General features: G+C 40.1%; 1 protein-coding gene across 2 annotated transcripts in view; it reads left to right on the top strand.

Moving 5' to 3' along the window:
- Positions 1–13,415, top strand: part of frem1a (Fras1 related extracellular matrix 1a) — a 39,809-nt gene that overhangs the window by 23,269 nt on the left and 3,125 nt on the right. For both annotated transcript variants that reach the window (XM_025059284.1, XM_025059289.1), the window contains 19 exons: positions 1,062–1,229; positions 1,316–1,524; positions 1,661–1,754; positions 2,938–3,190; positions 3,763–3,966; positions 4,870–5,055; positions 5,150–5,346; positions 5,416–5,626; positions 7,130–7,274; positions 7,392–7,533; positions 8,514–8,709; positions 8,789–9,053; positions 9,923–10,340; positions 10,611–10,812; positions 10,898–11,042; positions 11,495–11,624; positions 11,913–11,985; positions 13,169–13,315; positions 13,402–13,415. The exon at positions 13,402–13,415 is cut by the window's right edge and continues 186 nt beyond it. In XM_025059284.1, coding sequence (XP_024915052.1) covers positions 1,062–1,229; positions 1,316–1,524; positions 1,661–1,754; positions 2,938–3,190; positions 3,763–3,966; positions 4,870–5,055; positions 5,150–5,346; positions 5,416–5,626; positions 7,130–7,274; positions 7,392–7,533; positions 8,514–8,709; positions 8,789–9,053; positions 9,923–10,340; positions 10,611–10,812; positions 10,898–11,042; positions 11,495–11,624; positions 11,913–11,985; positions 13,169–13,315; positions 13,402–13,415 — 3,399 coding nt within the window. The remainder of the gene's footprint in view (positions 1–1,061; positions 1,230–1,315; positions 1,525–1,660; positions 1,755–2,937; positions 3,191–3,762; positions 3,967–4,869; positions 5,056–5,149; positions 5,347–5,415; positions 5,627–7,129; positions 7,275–7,391; positions 7,534–8,513; positions 8,710–8,788; positions 9,054–9,922; positions 10,341–10,610; positions 10,813–10,897; positions 11,043–11,494; positions 11,625–11,912; positions 11,986–13,168; positions 13,316–13,401) is intronic.

The raw sequence follows: 13,415 nt of genomic DNA, 5'->3' as shown, positions 1-13,415 counted from the left end.
AGCTGGAGAAAAGTGTCAGGAGTGATCTGTGACAGAAGAGTGTCAGCTAAGGTGAAGGGAAAGGTTTACAGGACAGTGGTGAGACCAGCCATGATGTATGGTTTAGAGACAGTAGCAATAGGCAGAAGACAGGAGGCGGAGCTGGAGATGGCAGAGTTAAAGATGCTAAGATTCTCTTTAGGAGTGACAAGAATGGACAGGATCAGGAATGGTCATTAGAGGGACAACACAGACAGGAAGGTTTGGAGAAAAAGCTAGAGAAGCCAGATTGAGATGGTTTGGACATGTGCAGAGGAGGGACAGTGGATGCATTGGTAGAAGAATGTTAGAGATGGAGCTACCAGGTAGGAGACAAAGAGGAAGACCAAAGAGGAGATATATGGATGCAGTGAGGGAGGACATGCAGATAGTTGGAGTCAGAGTAGAAGATACAGAGAACAGAGAGAGATGGAAATCAATGATTCGCTGTGGCAACCCCTGAAAAAGGGAAGACGTCTACGCACTGAAATTGGTTTAAACATGTTTTAAAAACAAGATGGTAAAGTAAGCCAATAATAACCTTTGTAAAGCAATATTAATTTTAACAGCTTTATGTTCAAGTTTGGCTACAAATCCAATGAATGCTTTGATTTCAAAATTGTCAATTTTTTTAGGGTTTGAATATACTGATTAAATTAAATATTTTTGTTATTAATTTTAGACAAATTAAGAATTAAAACATTGGTCTTCGGACTTTTGACCTACCCTAATACAGCCAGGAGCAAGAACTATACAGAGATGCGGTTCCCACTTAAAGCAAAATAACACATCTTTTGTTCTATTATTATCAGGATCCGGAAGGCGAATTATTATTTTAAAATTTGAAAGATTATCTGTAAATAAAAAGTAATAGGAAATGACCCGATTCTCTTTAAAATAAATAAAAGGTTACATTTTCCCTGTGGCCCAGTACTGGTCCACCAACCGGGCTTTGTCGACCCCTGTAATTTTCCCTGTGGCCCACCAACCGGGCTTTGTCGACCCCTGTCCTAAAATCCACGTTTGTATTTTTCTTTTTCCAGCACGCAGTGAACTACATGAAAGTAGCCTACATGCCTCCGATCCCAGACATCGGCCCTCACCCTCAGTATATCCAGTTTGTTCTCTCCGTTACCAACGCTCTAGGCAAAACCATCACTGGGATCTGCTTTAACGTCACCGTAACACCAGAAGACAACCAGCCTCCACAGGTGGAGAAGTACACCGCGTCGTTCTCCTATTATTGACTGAACACAAGTGTGTGAATATAAAAACTGTATATATACTTCTCTTACAGATAGTTGCCAGTGCTCTGACTGTAGATGAGGGAGGAGAGGCCAGGCTTGACCCACGGATTTTGCTTCTGTCAGACGTGGACTCTATGGAGGAAGCCCTGCAGGTCAAGCTCAAGAAGACACCTCAGCATGGAGCTCTTCAGCTGGGGGGCTCCGTCGTAAAACCAGGCCAGGCTTTCACTGTGCACGACCTGAGAAGCTACAGTGTTAGGTCAGACACTTTGGTACTCTATGGCCTACTTCATGGATTGATAAAAGCAATATTAAGTCACACAAAGCATGGAAATAATTTGTGTAAAAATGTAACAACGATTTCATCCATGTGTCATGTGTTATGTCGTGTACAGCTACAAACATGACGACTCAGAGACGCTAGTGGATGACATTGAGTTCACGGCAACAGACGGCACTAATTCAGTGGATTTTGTCCTGCAAGTGAAGGTAATGACTGTAACTGTGCCTCTTCATAAATGTGGTGAAGTAGTTCTCACATTTCTACATGGACCAAATTTTCATTGGTTTCTAAGAGTGCAGCTTTTAAAGGGGATGTATGATGATACTTTTATGCAAATTAATGTAGTTCCTAGATACAGAGTCAAGTCAGTTTTATATAACAGCTAATTCTGTCTACATCAGTGAGGTTAAATGTATAGTCACATATATTGACGCATTGTTGCTGGTGTTATACAGACACGCAAAGCAGTTAAATAATGTGTATATATATGTATATATGTCTATATATGTATATGTGTGTATATATGTATATATGTATATGTATATATATATATATATATGCACATACATATGTATATATATATATAGAAATATATATATATATATATATATACATATACTATATATATATATATACATATATACTGCATACACACAGCACAAAACAATGTAAAATGCTGAACCACCAGAAAATACATCAAGAAGACCAATATATGCAATAAACATATGAATGTATGGTAAGTTTAGTTTCCAATTACTTGCACTCTCGTCTACTGTCATTGTTACAGAGATAAGGTAAGATAAGGTAAGAGCAGGTGGTATAAATCTGTATATTACTGTATAAAGGTTAAGCCCTATATTTTCTAAAAGAGGATCACTCTATTTAAAAGTGAGTTCCTCAAATAGTTTTGTCTACCACTCGTAGATTGTAGAAAAGTGAACTATTTGTCATTGTGACACTGCACACAACCAAATGTGACTTCTGCTTTGTACCCATCAAGTGAACAGTGAGTAGCTTTAAGCACCCGGGGAGCAGTCTGTGGGGACGGGGGCCATGCTCAGAGCACCTCAGTGGTAACTTGGCAGCTGGTGGACTCAAACCCGAAACCTCTGCTTCCTTAACCACTAAGCCACCACTGCCTAATTGTAGTATTTCCATTGAATACTGTAGTTCTCAGCTGTAAAAGGTTGTCTTATAGCGAGGTAAACACAGGTACACAGTGTAACCTGGGAACCTGTGTTTACTAAAATTAGTTTCCGTTTGACAACCAGGTAAATGAAAGAAAGCACTGAGAGTGGAAAAAAATGTGTAACAGCTTGACATTTTATTCTGTTTCTTCAAAACTTCCAAACCACTCCAAAATGACTGCACTCCGACTGTGATCTCCAGGTAACGCCTATCAACGACGAAGTCCCAGTGCTGGTCGCTGGTTTGAAACCGGACCTTAGATGCGAGGAGGGAAAGGAGACGGTCATCACAGCCGAGTACATCTTTGCGTCAGACGCGGACAGTGACAACAGCAGCCTGAGCTTCATGATCGCAAGGCAGCCGTACCACGGAGTGGTGCTCCGTCGGGGTGTGGTGGTCGACCGCTTCATTCAGGCAGACATCAGTGCTGGGATCGTCACCTACAAACACACAGGTAGAGTAAGGAGTGAAATCTTTAAAAAAAAATTGGTTCCTAATCATTTATACGTAGTACAACGTTTATTTAATCCCAAAGATGAGTACTGTTTAAGAAATATTGCCAGGCTTGTACATAAGGAATAGTTCAGAGACTTTACCTGTAATTGTAGTCTTGATAAAAATGGACACTTTTATAGTAAATGTATGGTGGGATTGGCCATCACTACGCTAGATCCTTGATGCATTAAGTTCTGCTTCTCTTCGTGTCTATTCACCTCCATTAGTAATTATTACTCTGTTATGATGCATCACTGGAGATTAACAGGACACAAAAATTCAAATCAAATTTAAAAGTCAAATTAGAAATAAACATGAACTTTTTTATATATTTCCCTGCATTCAAATGACAGACAATATTGTCAAATGTTAAACATTAATAATTTGTCTGGTCCATGTCCATATGCTGAAAGTAAGAGTTAACTCATTTGTTGATGTTCGTTTCTTTTACTAAACCATGTCAAATGTTAGCGACATTTTCCCAATTCTCTCCTCAGACACATTGTGTTGTTTGTATGACTACTGTTGCAGGACTTGAGATTGGACTCACTCCCCGCCATGACACCATCACCTTTGTCATCTCGGATGGAGAGACAGAAACCACGGCTCTGTGCTGCAGTGGAGGAAACCCCCCTGGTGGTAGAAGCCGAGTGCAAATAAGGGACAGTCTGCCAGTTTATGACCTCCACATCACAGTGTTTCCTGTCGATAACCAGGCACCTTCACTAACAACAGGTGGGACACATCACAATTTTGGTGGTTTGAACTATCAACATAGTAATCACAGCCAAATGAACAGGAAGTGAGCAGAGCTTTTACATCAAAAGCGCTTTCTAATTGAAAACATTGTCTCCTGGTGCATCTACAAGTGTTTTGTAAAATTGCTTGTATTGTAAAAGTTAAAATCTCTTCAAACCGCTGACCTTGTTGACCTTCTTATATGAAATACCAATGCAAGCAGTAAAGAACTAAATTGCAGTACGAAAATTTGGGGTTGCTGAATCTGCAGAAGTAGAGTTCAAGTATTTGAGTGAAGTCCTTCTATCGTGGTAGTTGCGTTCCAAGACCCACCCCAAAATGGGAAAAATTGCAAAGTAGAGGCGAGATAGTTATTATATTATTTACGTATATATTTACCCTTTACGATCCTCCCCCACACTGTTATCAACCCTCCCTAGACTGTATTACCCTTCCTCACAATTATATACACAGTAGAGTTGCAGAATGGCGACGGAGAGTGAAGTGAACGAGAGACTGGCCGACAGACAAGGACAGATGCTGAGAGATGCTATGACGCATGAGCCAATCAGAGTGAGGAACACAAGACCATGCTCAATTAGCCAATAGTACACCGAGTACTCATTGTATTAGCCAATAGTATGCTGTGTACGATCTTGTTTAGGTAAACAAAGCTACCGGCGATTGTTCGCAAATGCGCTCATCTCAATTTCAAAACGAGATTCCCCATTTTTAAAGCCAAAAAAAAAGAGCTGATAACAAAAAATCTGCGATGTACTGAGGGATCGAAAGGAGAACCGCGATATAGAGAGGGAATACTCTATACAGCCCGAAACAGATCCTGTTATTTGTAATTGGTGCATCCTTATTTTTAATGGTAATTTAACTTTGTCTTTGCAGGAGACATCTTTACAGTGGATGAGGGCGGAACTGCAGCCATTACTGCATCTCATCTAAAGGCCTCTGATGCAGACACTGTCCTAGATGAACTGGTCGTCAGTCTGATTTCTCCACCCCAGGTTGGCTACATTGAAAATGTCCTGCCTAGTCCAGGCTTTGAGAAAAGCAACATGGGCATCAGCATAGGTGACTGCAGTAAAACGTGCTACGCATTTCCACACAGACAGGAAAGATGTATCAAGAAAAATAAATGAAAAGTATATTTTCTCTATCTTTGCAGCTTCTTTTTCATACAAAGACGTCCTTGACGGACATGTGAACTACGTTCAGTCCAGACACCAGCGAGTGGAGCCCACTGCCGACCAGTTCATGCTGTGCGTCTCGGATGGCAAGCACGTCTCGGCCCATGTTCCCTTCTTTGTTATAATCAAGCCAGTGAATGATGAGATCCCCCAGTTCATAGCCCGCAACATCACAGTAAGTTTCACTAGGCAATAAAATGTCAAGAGTACAATCTAGTGTTCCTAAATACTCTTTTGTGATAAGGTCCGTGAAGGAGACATGACTCCACTGGACTCATCTGTGTTGAATGCGTTGGACTTGGACCTTCCCAGAGACGTACTGCGCTTCAGCATCGTTAAACCTCCTCGACATGGCAGCATTGTCAGCCATGGCAGCGAAGGGCTGGTCAACAAAAGACGAGAAGCCGGTCTGCCGTCTACTGTGGTTGATTTCACAATGAGCAGTTTAGTTAATGGTGAGGTTAACGCCACACACTCTGACCCTAACACCGACGAAACCAACATCACACATTGTTTTTGTACTGTTGACAAAATGAGTGAGTTCACCAATTAATCAGTAAATTATGATACATAAACAGAAAATATTAAAAAACGAAATCGGGCAATGAATACAGAATTCTTCAGAAAATTATACAGTTAATTTTCGGTGATTGAATGTGGCTAATAGCAATTAAATGCATAATTACATGCAAAATTCTTTAATTAATTAAAGCCCATAGGATGCCCATGTGGCCATAGGAGTAATAACTTTGACTCCGGTATTTCCCCTACACCAGGCATGGGCAAACTAAGGCCCGGGGGCCGGATGCGTCCCGTTCAGCTTCTTAATTCAGCCCACCAAACTTTTCCAAATTATATAATTTATTTATATTATCATTATACTTGTGCCTTTTCCCTGCAATACCCACATTTCCCCAATAGATGGAGTAGAAAATGCTAAAAGCGTTTTAGCCTTTATGCATGACTTACAAGTCATTTATCTTAGGTAACACAAACGGTCCATCTATTTGCCGTGACCCCACCCCCCGTTCAATTTTAGGACAATTGTGGCCGATGAGTCATAGTTTGCCCACACCTGCCCTACACCAATGATCTCAAACTCAAATGTAGGACCATAATGTGTTTATTAAACAAAAAACAAAAAAACAAAGCAAGAAAAAAGCCAGATATTTTTGAAAAAGAAGCTTACAATTAAAGCTTAAAATTCTTCTATGTCTCAACTTAAATATTATAATCAAATAAGTATAAAACCAACGATATTTGCCACTGCCAGATTAATGTTTGATCTAGTTTGTTAGAGAAGAACATGTTCCCATCAGAGTCTGGGTCTATCATCATAACAGTATAACAGACAGCATCAGAGCAACAGCCAGTAAACAAGTATTGCAAATTACATGGAATTCTGAAAATATGATGATAATAATAACGCTGTTAATGTGTGATAAATTCATACACTAATTTAATAACATCCTGACCCAGTCCCATTTTTCTTGCTATAATACTCAAATTTAAACTTTTTCACAAACTCAAAGCTCTGTGAGTGTGTCAGCTTATGTTGCCAGACTTGAGTCGACAGTAGAGTATTTGTTACACAGCTGTGATTTTCAATGTCCTTTTTTTTAAGTAAAGTTAATCCATACAAAGATCTTGAACAATTTAGAACTGTAAAAAGAAGTTGTCGGATTGTTTTCAATGTTGACAGATTTGCAGGGCTCTGGTCTTGTTGAATACTATTACTAATACTACTTTACTATTATTTTCTCAGAATTCAGCTCTTTTATTCAAAACATTGCTACAGTGTATTTGTTTTAAATTACATTGTGATCCTTGGAAATGAAGAATGAAAAAATGACGTTTGATATAAAAACTTAATTCAATTTAATTAAAAATACTCCTACAATACCTCAGTTATAACAGCAGTTGTGATGAGTCGCATAAATACCGTCATTTGCTCTCAGGTGATGAGCCAATGTATGCGCACGACGACTCTGAAAATATGGAGGACAGTTTCACCGTCCAGTTAACAGATGGTCAGAACCAGCTTCACCGACAAGTGATGGTTAAAGTGCTGCCAGTCAATGACCAGGAGCCTCGTATCACAAGGTTGAACAGATGCCAACAACTTCATAGCTTGTATCGGAAAAAATGACAAATTAAGTGCGTGACTCCCAGAAATAAGAAAAATAAAATAACTGTCTTTCTCATTTTTGTTTCCTTTAGAAATAATGGTCTGGAAGTGGAGCCCGGAGAGAGCAGGCTGATATCCAGTGTTACGCTGTTAGCACAGGACGCTGATACTCCCTCCTCAGAGGTCAAATACATATTTGAGAGTGTTCCTACACAGGGATTACTTCAACTTAAGGTTGGTGCTTTTTTTTTTGTTTTTGTGTTTATAAATACAGGGGGTCCTCGGTTAACATCGCCCATAGATTTGTCTTAATAAGTCTTTATAAAGTTAGGTCTAGTTGGCGAACATTTGGCAAACAGAGCCAACTAGTTCCGTCTAGATCAGTCATGTATTATATTCTTAAAAGGTCACTAAATCCAACCATTCAATTTATACTGAACAAGCAGTTGATTTGTGAGCAGGTATTACACTAATTAAATTATAAATAAATAAATTATAGTCTTTATAGTCATTTGTAACACAGGGATACAACCAAATGTGACCTCTGCTTTTAACCCATCACCAAAGTGAACAGTGGGCAGCTTTTAGCGCCCAGGGAGCAGTGTGTGGGGACGATGCCTTGCTCAGAGCACCTCAGTGGTAACTTGGCAGCTGGTGGACTCGAACCTGAAACCTTGGACCCAAGTCCGCTTCCTTAACCACTGAGCCACCACTGCCCCCATTTCAGTCCCGCAGTGGGGAAATGTACTGTACTGTCTTTGCAACCAACACAGGCTGCTAAAGGAGGCACCATTAGGGATATATGGTCACTCTAGGAATCGAACCTACGACTCTCTGCTTTCAAGACAGGCGTGCTGTAGTGTAGAGGAGCTGGGAAATGCTGCAATATACCAGATTTAGTACCAGGCTATGAGAGGCTACTTAAGACACTAGAGTGCACTGGTCCAGGACTAGTTGACAATAATAGTTTTGCCTTTAAGGTAATTAAAAAAATATATAAAATAATAGCAGTATTTAATAAAACCTTTTTTTTTCCTGGAAGGTTTTTTGTATTGAATATCAAACACTAGTGTGGCCCTTTAATTATATGACAGTTGCAGTGGTGGCCCCCTGCTCATTTGAGTTTGAGACTCTGCGTGTACGGTACATGACCTGCGAGTTTGAACATCAGGTGGACACAAATATGTCTCTCATTGTGGCTAGTTCTCTCTCAGGAAGGCCAGCACTGGGTGACGCTAACATCTGGGAACCACAGCACCCAAGAAATGCTGGACATGAACCTCCTCCGCTATGTGCACACCGGCATACACACCTCTGAGACGCAGGACTTCTTTGTCTTCCACTTGATGGATGGGAACAACCGATCGCCCTCACAACACTTTCACATCTCTGTCAAAGAGCTTAAGAAAGGTAGTAGAACTAGGAGTCAGAATTTCCTGGTAGCTCGGTTCTCATGTGTGGTTCTCATGGTTGTGTCTGTTACTCTTAGGAAACATCGCTGTCATTGTAAAGCCGTTGAACGTCAGCCAAGGTGACCGTGTGGTTCTCACGACGGACGTGCTTCTAGCCACAGATGGCGCTGAAATGCCAGAGGAGCTGCTCTACGTCGTTACTGTCCCTCCGAGTCAGGGACATTTAGAATACATAAAACATCCAGGACTGGCTATCTCCTCCTTCAGTCAGATGGACATAGCAGCAAACCTGGTAGTGTATGTGCACGACAACAGAGCTAGTACACCCAAAGAAAAATTTCAGTAAGTCGAGAAGATAAATAACTCTATACTATCGTTTGTTTTTGTTTTTTTTCTAGATTTATGGTAGTCAATCTGATGATTAGTCATATGTTCTGTTTATAACAACATAAACGTACTTTGGCTGGCTATGTATTTTAAATGGTGGTCTACGCTGAAGATAAACTACACATTACCTAAACAGGGACTTGGCATAAGTGTATAAAAATAAAATATAAAAACAGTAGAATTGGTTGAAATGACCTACACTAGCTGAATGTTAATCCCATTTTATGATGTTTTTAACTAAAGAGAATAGATTTTGTTTGCATATCAAATGGTCATAATTATGTATCACCTAAGACAATGGTGTCAAACATAAGGCCTGTGGGTCGAAACTGGCCCGCTAGTGGATTCAATCGCGCTCCAAGTTCGTGAGGTTTCGTAAAATTAGATTTAATTAAATATGAATATTTCCTAATATACTACAACTTCTTTGCATGGAAACTAAGGGGAAAAACGTGGACTTATTGTTATTTATCAGTAAGTATGCTATGACTGTACCTGTCCGGCCCACTTGACATCTAATCAGGCTGTAGGTGGCCCCTGAACCGAAATGAGTTTGACACCCCTTTTTCAAAGGGCTATAGCTGAACACATATTTAGTGTGTTCTACTCTCAAAATTCATGGAACTAAATCCACTTTGAACATTAACTACACTGATGGAGTGCTGTCTGATTCATTACATATGAATATTAACACATTTGTGCAGCACAAATGATCTGCAATGTTAAAGAAAAAATGAATATGCAATATGTAATGTTAATAAAATTAAAGGCAATATAATTTGAATGATTTTTGTAGCCTAACAGCCCTTTTTGTTGTTCAATAGGTTTGTGGTGAGCAATGGGAAAACGAGCCGAAATGGAAGTTTCGAAATGACCGTGGAAATGGTGGATCGCGTCCTTCCATCTCTTTCCTCCAACAAGGGCGTTACAGTTCCACAGGGATCTTCTATTATCCTGGGTTCTGATTGCCTAGCCTTGTCAGACCCCGACACCCCACCCACTGCTCTGATTTTCACCCTCTCTCAGCCTCCTCAGTACGGTAGGCTGCTTTTAAGGGGTGGTCGCTTAACTGCTGGAGCAAATTTCACCTACAGGGACATACAGGAGATGGAGGTGTCATATAAACATGACGGAGGGCCGTCACAGATCGACCGATTTGCTTTTACAGCCTCTGACAGCACCTTTCGTGGCTTCCTTCTGGATGGACGCTCACAGCTAGAACCTGTGTTCTTTACCATTCAGGTAAATAGGAAAATATGACAATTTAGTTAGTCCAAATTAAACAGAGATCTAGACATTTAATCTCTTTTCCAAGAAGTATTTTTGACTTTAATTCATGAAAGTCCTACAGCTTTCATTCATTCGTTTCTCAGTCATCTCTTGTCAGGTGTGCCCCAAGGCTCAATACTAGGGCCCCTCTATTTTATATTTCCCTTATATCCTGCTGTACTGTCAACCTCTATATCATCAGAGGTGAAAATGTTTATTGTATTGTTTACTGTTTAATTTCAGATTAAGCCACTGGATAAGTCACCTCCGAAGATTGTGAAGCTACTTCCTCTTTCTAAGGCAGAGCTCTTAGACGACGGACGATATGGAATCTTTCTGTCCTCTCTCCTTCTAAAGGCTGAAGACAGTGACAGCAGAGATGAAGAAATCATATTCTGCATTGTTCGTCCGCCCTACTTCGGTTACCTGGAAAACATCACTACAGGTTAGATGCTGTTTTTTTTTTAATCGCCTTTTTCTTTTACTTTTACCCAGTGACCTGAAGGTTCTGTTCTGTTTCCTGTTGCTAGGCAGTTTTGTGCATCGCCGTTTCTCTCAAATGGAGCTGAGCAAGAAAAACGTTGTTTACATCATCACTCCAGAGAAGGACTCACTTTCAGACAGCCTAGAGTTCACCGTGTCTGATCCTTTGGGAAACACGGGAACCTCTCATGTGTAAGGAACAGAACACTCTCAAACAGGGCTGACGTTTTTCAACATACATATTGTAGAGAATTTCTAGAGCAGGGGTCACGTACATGGGGCCTCGTGGGCACCTAGTGGCCCCGTGGGGTATGTCCTAAAAATAATACTAGTCAACAAGAGGGTCAAAAGTTGCACTGTTGCTGTATTTTTTGAATCAGTTCCACTTGCGATGATATTTAAAAAGGGTGGAATGACGATGGTAAGAAGAGTGACTACTATTGTATGTCCCAGAACTTAGTAACTTATTATTACGTTGTTGGGGGAGTCTGTATCAAACAAGTAGCTCTTTGTATTACTAAGTATCCTTGAAGGAGCTCTCAGTTTCAGAAAGGTTGGTGGTCTAGAGGAACTAGTGTTGCAGAAAAGTTTCTTTTAACAGTATTTATCAACTTGTTTCAATGTGCTTGACCCTGTTTTTGCAGCCTTGAATTCAGCTGGTCAAATGTGGAGCTCTCACAGACCGAGTGGTCTGTATGTGAGGAACAAGGAAGCGTCCTGTTGGATATCTCACGAAAGGGGAACCTGGCAGACTCAGCATACGTCACCATCACGGTCTTTTCTTATTTTAACTGTTCAATTATTAGTTCGACATTAAAGCACGTTAACATTAGGGATTAAATAATTAAAAAAGTGTCCTCTACACCATTTTACACGTTTCAGGAGAAAAACAAAGGTGTGACCTTTTACGTTTAATTACTAATATACATTTTCTCGTCTATTATCTGACAAAATGTCAGATAAAAATGGTTTTGTTGGGAAGTTTAATCTATCTAGGATTCATCATCATTGCTGGAGTAGCATTATGGCTAATATGTTACTGATTAATGTGTCTCTCTTTAGGTAAAGCCAGTGACTGCAGTTGCGGGTATAGATTTCCTTATAAGCCCATCTTCCCTCATCCAGTTTGATCCAGGTATGCAGAGAATGACAGAAAAAACTTGATTGATGTCCAAGACAGTTCATGAAATAGTTCAGTCAAATTTGCTTCTGTATCATTCTGAGCCATGTTGGTAGTCCAACCAGTAACCAGTAAGTGTACATTTTCTACTTAACCTATGGTGCAGTATATGGGGTATGGTGAAGTCTACAGTGATAACATCATAAACCTGGACCTACAAACATCAGAAAAAAACCAACACAAATATTATATATCCGTATGGTGAAGTCTACAGTGGTAACATTATAATCCCGGATCATCAGAAGAGTCTCCCTCCCAAAAAAACCAACACAAATATTATATATCCACGCATAGTGTCTTCCGCGCATAGCGTCCTGTGACGACACATTCATCCACACAAGAACAAGTTGGCGAGTTTTAACGTCATACATCGGAATGATGGAACATTCTAGACAACATCGTCTGCAAAAAGCAGTGTCGTTCTCCAGGTATTCGGTGGTCGGGTGCCCCCTGCCTACGACAGGACTTTCCTAATAAATTTATGGGAGATATAAACGTCACCATGAAACGCCTTACTTTTGCCCTTGAGCAAGTAGGTAATTTTATGTATAGTAATCCGTTTACTGTTTACAAAACAATGAAATTAATCAGATCGGTTAGAGAAGTGTTTCCCAAAGTGAGGGTCGGGGCCCATAGCTATTGTTTTTGGGCTGCAGCAAGGAAAATACATTTTAGTTTTGAAGTTTCTTTTTAATCGTACCCTAATTTGTAATTCTGTTATCTTGGTAATGATAATGCAGGTTTTGTTACAGTAGGCTTTTAATAAATAAAAAAAAAGATTCCCAATAATAGTGGCCTTGGCCATCCTCTGACGTCACCATGTGGGTTGTCTGCAGTTCAGCTTTAACAGGCGACGGGTTAGAGTCATAGAAAATGAATAAATTGTTGCAAAACTGACTTTGTTTGATCTCCTCTCTGGCAAAGCTGTAAACATTTAAGTCTGTTTGAACAAATGAATTTAATTTTAAATTAATTTAATTTAATTTAAAAGGTAATCAATATAGCCATTTGCGAATAGAGCATCAAAAGCTTCTGAAATACTTAGTTCTGCTTTTGCCATAATTTGTTGGAATGTGCTGTGTGGAGCCTCATCGTGAAAAACAAAAAGAAATTGCTGTTTCTCTGTGTGTCTGTGAAGGAATGTCAAAGAGGAGCTGGCAAATAGAAATCATTCAGGATCACCTTGAGGAAGCGGAGGAAACGTTTGAAGTGCTGCTGATCTCTCCTGAGAGCACCGTAATCGGTGCCACAAACAAAGCTAAAGTGACTATTAGGGATTCAGGAAGTAAGCTGTCACCCCGGTAATGCATTTATCAAATCCTCGATGCAGTACTTTGGTTGAACAATACCTATGTTTTTAACCCTGAATAGAAAACTGTTGGCTG

The sequence above is a fragment of the Cynoglossus semilaevis genome, chromosome 1, assembly GCF_000523025.1.
Source record: "Cynoglossus semilaevis isolate Cse_v1.0 chromosome 1, Cse_v1.0, whole genome shotgun sequence".
Lineage (NCBI taxonomy): Eukaryota > Metazoa > Chordata > Actinopteri > Pleuronectiformes > Cynoglossidae > Cynoglossus > Cynoglossus semilaevis.
Note: the sequence above shows the minus strand (reverse complement) of the source record. Positions and strands in the feature narration are given on the sequence as shown.